At 45.3% G+C, this 7,382-nt stretch overlaps 1 protein-coding gene across 1 annotated transcript; it reads right to left on the bottom strand.

Moving 5' to 3' along the window:
* Nucleotides 1–1,118: 1,118 nt before the first annotated feature.
* LOC114156418 (forkhead box protein O6-like) lies at nt 1,119–6,820 on the bottom strand. Its single transcript, XM_028036835.1, has one exon. It carries the CDS (start codon nt 4,047–4,049, stop codon nt 3,489–3,491), a length of 561 nt encoding a protein of 186 aa, XP_027892636.1. The 5' UTR covers nt 4,050–6,820; the 3' UTR covers nt 1,119–3,488.
* Nucleotides 6,821–7,382: the final 562 nt, after the last annotated feature.

Raw genomic sequence — 7,382 nt, 5'->3', positions numbered from 1 at the left:
GATTTTTCATCTAACCACTTGAGTTTGTTTTGTACAATATTAGGAATACATAAAACAATGCAAGTAAACAAATTAATTCATTTCTTTTTTGAATAATAAAATAGACATTTTGTTACATAAATTGCAATAACAGCATTCCTTTAGTGTAGCAAAGGGTGCATCCAAAAATTCAATCCAATCACACAACCAGATCCTACAGATCAAACATTGCAATCAAGTTCAGCTCAGTAGTTACATGAACTGAGTCAATGACTTGCTCCGCGATTCGGTGTATTTAACATTGAGTCACTCACACTCAGTTTTCCATACTTTAAGTATTCTCTCCTTAAATTGGTAAAAAAAAAAAAAAAAACTGCTGATATAAATTTTTCTCACGCTTTTAGTAGTTTTGTATTTTGTTTTTAGCATAGAAATATTTTTGCACCACAATATCAAGCTCATAAGACAAGACGAACTTTGATTTAATGTGAGAAGAAGCTCCACAGTGTCCATCCAGGTCTGCTCTGATTGGCTCAAACGCAAAGAGTAAGCGTGTTTCTATGACAATATTTTATCATCATGTGTTTGTGTGTGTGTGTGTGGGGGGGGGGGGGGGGGGGTTGCGTTTGTTTGTAATACCTTGTGGAGACCATTTTCCTGACACATACTACGTTGTGGGGACCCACTGTTCCTTGTGGTGACCGAAGCCTGGTCCCCACTAGGGGAAATGCTGTTTTTGGGTCAGGGGCCAGATTTAGGACTAAGGTGTGAATTGAGTTTTGGGTTAGGGTTAGGATTAGGGTAAAATTTAGACTGTAGAAATGAATGAAAGTCAATGGAAAGTCCCCACAAAGACAGCCACGCAATCATATGTGTGTGTGGGGAGGGGTGTATGCGGGCGTGGGTGTGTGTGTGTGTGTGTGTGTGTGGGTGTGTGTGTGTGTGTGTGTCAGCATGCTTACAGCTGCCATACACCCACAGTGTGCCTTCATCAGGCTGCCTTATGGAGCTTTCAGGTGCAGTCAGAGCTCCTACCTGCTGCACAGCCTGCAGACAGGCCACAGCACCTCTCAGCCAGCCACACACACAGCCACTTAAAATGAACGAAACGGAGATAGAGAGAGAGAGAGAAAGTGTGTGTGTGTGTAAGAGAGAGAGTTCTTACCACCCACCCCCGCCACCACCATCATGACTGTGACCACCTACAGGAGTGAACTCACTTCATCTGACCAAACAAAGCCTCCCACCTCAGCTACAATAACAAACACTTGACTGCAATTACTGAGACCCACTCAGAGAATCCATACATAGTCAGGACCGAACTCACTCCGCTCCAGCGCACAGTCCAGCTCCGTTCTTATTCTGGTTATCTGTGGCTCTGCTTAAAAGAATCCATCAACTGTCACTGAGGACAAGAAGTGTGCTAGTGTGTGAATCCAAAGCTGCAGACTGACACCTCAACAGGAAGTGGACACCTGGAGACAGATGATCTGAACTATGACCTCTACCAACAGCTAGGTCAAAGGCCAACATAGTCTGATTGCATTTTTCCATCCATCCATCCATCCATCCATCCATCCATCCATCATAACCCAGTGTTCCAGTCCAAACTGTGTGTGTTCCTTCACTCTCTTGTATTCTTTAGTTTTTTCAGCTATTATTGTTGATAAAGTCTGTCACATAGGAGTGTTTTTGTGTTATGTTGTTTTGTCCCGAGACGAGTCGCTGACACACACACCAATCTGCTTCCTCTCCTGAGCAGCCAATCAGAACGTCCCCAGCTCCACAGAGTTAAACTCCTGCTTTAAATCCATTGTTTAGGATAGAGATTATTTTCAACTGACTGTTGTTCAACTGAACCCCCAAAACAGTCAATAGTCAATGTGTTCCCAGACAAAAATGGAAATCTAGTTCCTCCAGTGAAATCTGAGTCTCCCATGGTATCTTCTTCAAGTGGAAGAGTCCGGAAAACCTCTGAAAGGAACCACCCAGCTCTGATACTTGAACCACTTCAGTCACATCCTTTCAGCATGCAGGTCCTACTACCAGCCTCCTCCATATGAACTCATAACCTGTGGAAGCTCAGTCCAGCTGCTTGTGTCCTTGATCTCAGTGGATGGATGGATCTGACCATAAATGAGGGTTGGAATAATAATTTCTTTCCTTACCGCAAAGCACCAAAGCAGCACCTGATATACTGCAGATGAACTCCCAATCTGTCTCTCCATCCCCTGCACCATCAGGGTTCACTGACCCTGATGGTGGCTGACCTCTGACCCAGAAGGAGCAACCCACCTTTGTTCTAGGTGAGAACCATGACCATGGAATCATTTTTTTTTTCTTTAAGTCACAACTCATCTCTGATGAGTGAAGGTGAGGTTTGGGAGGTAGACTGACCAGTCAACCGAGAGTTTTGTCATTCAACCCAGCTTCTCCATCACCACAGTTGAATGTAGTGATGCTGTTCTTACTGCAGATAAAGTCCTAAATCTGTCCGTCTTCTGCTCCATTCCACCTACGCCAAACCAGGACAGCTTGCTGTAGACACTGATTCCAAATCTCAGAGTATCGCTCAGTTGAACATCAACACAAAGCAAAGACATGTCCAACTCCAATAAAGACTTTTTTTTAACTTCTAGAAGGCAGCAGGGGACATTTACTGGAAAAAAAGTCTAACTTTTTCAAGTTTACTTTTACTTTCCCCACTTACTGACCCTTCACCAACCAGACTTCCCAGTTCTTATTAGCCCATGTGATATCAGAACACTGAGTAATACTCATCATCTTGCTTTGAAGTGCAAAAAGCCCAGAGGGAGAACTTTAGAAAACAAAAATAAAGATGAGAATGAAGGGAAGCTGCAGTTTGTGCCTTGAAAACAAGACTGCTAATCCCAACACCGAATGGCGGGTAAATCTAAGCAGATTAGAGCGACCAATCAATTAGATTAACCTCATATTAATTTGAATGTAAGAGATAATCCGAGGTTACATCTGTTTACTATAACAACCGGCGTCATCATCTCTTGTTATTGTGCTTTCAAACCACTTGCTTGTGCCACGCTTTTCCAACAGCCTGTGCGTAATTTGACGGGCGCAACGGATCGACAAGAGGGTCTGGTGGAGACTAGTGGTGGGAGGAGAGGAGGGGGGCAGGCTGAGCATTAAACTCTAAACTGGTGTGCAGCTTAAGGTTGAGCAGCCCGAGGCACCCGCTGTCCCCTGCGTGACCCGACGGCAGGCCGGATCGATGCGCCACCGCGCGCTTCTCCAGCAGCAAAAGAAAGTATGGAAATCTGTCTCCTTGCGGCGGCTCCTATATGCACGGGATGCGAACTCTCAACACACGAACCCAGTGAACCCTGAAACGGGCGCGCTCACGCCCATTTCCACACACTGTGTCATGTGGAGAGACAGCGAGACACGCTACAGACATAAATCACGGGGGCCAAGGGTCAATTATGTGGCTCTAAAATATGCACAAAGGGAGTGCTGCTGCAGACGCAGGATCACTAAATATAGTCAGCGTTCCCCTGTGGTGTCAGGAGGATTGTTTTCACGTGGCCTACCTTCCATCCAGCCGAGCTGTTGCTGTCGCCTTTATCCTTAAAATAAGGAACAAAGCGAACCATCCAGTCGTAGATCTGGGACAGAGTGAGCCTCTTCTCTGGTGCGCTCTCGATGGCGCGGGTGATGAGGTCCGCATACGACAGGTTCCCCCACGCGTTCCTGCGTGACGACTTGGCTTTGCGCAGCTGGCCGACCACGTCGAGGGCAGCCCCGGACATGCAAGCGGGAGAAGCCACGACCGGAGCCGGGGCGCCGGCCGGGTGCTTGATCTCCGCCGGCGCGCCGCCTTTCCTGTCGGCCCGGCACGCCGGCACGTCGTAGCGCTCCGCTTTGACGGTCGCCAGAGCCAGACCCCCGCGGCTCGCCTCCTCTGCCCCGGGGAAGCCCTCGGGACACGGCGGGAGTGGCCAGGTACATGACCGCGACCGAGCATGCGGCTCGAAGTCCGAATCAATATCAACCTGATGCGCGTCCATGCCGCTGGTCTCCATCATCATTAGCATGATGATACCCTCCTCCCGACCCGGCAAGGTCACTTTAACGCGAGGCTTGTCAGCTTTTGCGCTTCTTTTTGAGGGTCAGAGTGTCCAAACGCGCTCCCTGGAGAGGGCAGATTATGGTGTGTCACACACAGAGAGGATGAAGCGTGGAAAGCAGCCGGCCGAGGTGTGGGATGTTCTCATTCCCTTCAGTGCAACAATGTGGCATCACATCAGGACAGATCAAGGTGTATCCGGCGCATCAGGAGCAAAATCCGCCTCTGTTCCATCCCAGCTGCCCCGACCAGGACCAGGCGGCGGTCAGACATCCGCGCGGAGCAACAGATGATCTCCTGATCAAACTCTCTCAGATGAACTGACTCTCTCCGAGATTCTGGCCCTGCCTTCCCGCAGGTTGCCTGGCTTCAGTTGAAACTCACTATTACTCTCTCAGAAACAGAAGCGCGCTCTCATGAATCATTTATGTTGAGCCGAGGATTTTCCAGACGAGGGAAAGAAAAAAAGAAAAGAAAAAAAAACAAGAAAAACCCAGAGAGCTCCTCGTGGATTTGATTTGGAGCATCCTCTGTCTCCGCATCACTCGGCGTGCGGAGAGACTTCTACCTTTGTCTGCAGCTTTCCCTGCACATGTCACATGGGGAGCGTCTCTCTGCCTGCTGATCCGCTTTATACCGCACGCCTGTGCGTCTCTGAAGGCTTCAAGCCACTTAACTGTAGCGTGGAATAAAGTGGAATAAGTGCTGTTTCCATATAATTGGACGCCGCCTGGATCGAGTCACTCCCTCCAGCACAGGTTTCCAGGCTAGGAGGAGGGACCGGTTCTTTGTGCATGCTTCCGTGTGTGTGTGTGCGTGGGGGGGGTATGCATGTGCTTGTGTGTGTGTGTGGTGGAGCTGATATTCCCAGTCCCATTTCCAGAGGCAGTCACGTTGTCATCTTTTCTTTATTTCTCTCTGTCCCAAAGTGACAATCACTCTGTTTGAATTCGGGGTTTTTTTCTCATTAAAGATAAACCAGACTTAAATTTCCAGCTTTATTTTTGGTTTTAATAACTGGGCGTCAAATCAATTAGCACTGACTTCTTCAAAGTAGCTTATAGCTTCAGATGGTTTAAAGCCAATTCTTTTTATAAGGAAGTCCAGTTGCTCTCTCATCTTTACAATGTTCTGCTGCTGTTTCTTAGTAAGCCCAAGGATAAAACTCATGTTTATTAATGCTTTCATCAGCTCTAATTATTTGTATTCAGTTCATTGGTATTCCTTCAACTGTGGACTATAGAGACACATTTGTGGGAGAAAATTACTGAATTCCACTTGTTTGAAAGTTTGTCCCGGCAAATGTGTGTGTAGGTAAAACATGGCTCACGATTCCACATTTACTACCTGTTGCCATTTTATGCCTATGTACATAAACCAATTTTTTCCTGTGGAGACAAACAGTCGCAGGTTGAAGCTGGCCATAGAAGAAATCCCAACTCTAGCATAAAACTATCAACATAACCATGACAAGTGGACTGCTGTTTTTAATTTTCATGTCGCTGCATCCTATGCCAGTCTCACTCATGCTTACCATCTCAGTGCAGATGGTAACGATAATGAATCACCACGACCTGCAGTTGCAGCAGATCAGGGCATGCTTAAAACACTTGGCGGTAGAGCTGGTGACCCATGAAGTCCTCCACGGATCCGTCTGGGCTTCCTTTCTTGACCTTGGGAATCTTTCATGTCTGATCAGTACATTACTGAATGTTATGTACTAACCACAAACCAGAAGATCCTTTAAAACTCAGTACAGTTTATCCATGGTCCCACTGTCTTCTTTGCATGGTTGCACAGTTCTATGGCATCACAAAATGATTCAGACAGATATCATGTGTGGCTTAGAATAGAATAGAATAGAATAGAATAGAATAGAATAGAATAGAATAGAAATACTTTATTCATCCCAGCAGGGAAATTACTTTGCAGTTACAGCATAGAGACATTGAGGTAGTTAAATGAATTGGTGAGTCTCTGAATGTCCTCTGTGGTGGATAATCACGAAACACGACTGAAGAAACTGCTCCATTCCTTCTGGGTGCCGAGCTGTTGTTTATCAGAAAGACAGGCCCTCCTGGAAGTTGCGATGTTGCGATCGCAACTCCATCCATCCATTTTCTTACAACCTCATTCCTTTGGGGTCAGCAGGGGTGCTGGTGCCTATCTCCAGGCGAGAGGCGGGGTCACCTTGAACAGGTCGCCAGTCCCTCATAACAGTTAATGCAAATTCACTCATTCACAAATTTCTCGCAGACTTGTAATTTTCACCAGTCATTACAACTTTTCTACAAATCTGACGAGTCGCCTTAATGTTTTCGGTGTTTCCTTCTTTTCTGGCCAATCACTGACACTCGACTGGATTTTCACCAATCCCCTTAGCTTGCTTATAATTTAACTTCCTGTCAAATTACATCTTTTGAACCTGCCAGATGAATTCACATGTGATGACAAATGGTAACATTTGCTCTTTTTTTTTTTTTTTCAAAAATAATGTAGGATTTGATTCAGCAGTATAAACAGTTCATGTTAACTCAAATGACCAATATTCTCCTTTTGCACTTTGACCTCTCAGGACATGATTTGATGTGTACTAAGGTGCTGTTTCATGAAGGTGCTTGAAAATGTTACTTGTTCTTCAAATATGAACTATGTTAGAATCCTGTCTTTTTTGTAAAGGTTATGTGCAGCAATTTAAACTTATTTTTGTAAGACCGTATTAAGGCAAAAATAAAGCTTAAAAACAAATTACAACTCTGCAACTTTTTGAAAAAGATGCCATAAAATTAGTGAGTTTAGTCCGCAGCAATCACAGAAACAACATTGCCGTGTCCTGGAGGGACTGGCAGGTGAATGAGTTTAAAGCCAAATTTCCTCCACTTACATTCTAAGCTAAGGAAGGACGTAGCTTTTTTTTTTTAATATTCCAAACATGGCTGCACCATTGAAGACTTACAGACATTAAACATTGCCGAATCAGTTCATCACACAGTTTAGGCCAGTTGTTTGACAGAAATTGGGTCACTTTTGTGCAAGACACCTAAATTATGAACTCTCCTCCACCATGCTTGACAGAGAGCAGTGAAGCATAGCACTGCGGGTTTTGGACAAATATCCTTACTTAGGATCCTGACAAGCTATTAGCATTTTCATTTCCAACATGTACCATACTAACTGCAATCTCTACTCACGTTTTACAGAAATATACTGCATTGTTTAACCAGGTGTTCCAAGTATTGACTTATAATCTGTCTGGATGATTGGACTGAATTGCCTTTTTTTAAAAGTACCTTAAGATGAC

This window comes from Xiphophorus couchianus, chromosome 13 (assembly GCF_001444195.1).
Source record: "Xiphophorus couchianus chromosome 13, X_couchianus-1.0, whole genome shotgun sequence".
In the NCBI taxonomy this organism is placed as follows: domain Eukaryota; kingdom Metazoa; phylum Chordata; class Actinopteri; order Cyprinodontiformes; family Poeciliidae; genus Xiphophorus; species Xiphophorus couchianus.
Note: the sequence above shows the minus strand (reverse complement) of the source record. Positions and strands in the feature narration are given on the sequence as shown.

Coding starts and splice junctions, on each gene's coding strand:
- LOC114156418 (XM_028036835.1), bottom strand. CDS start 4,049: ATGCTAATGATGATGGAGACCAGCGGCATGGACGCGCATCAGGTTGAT.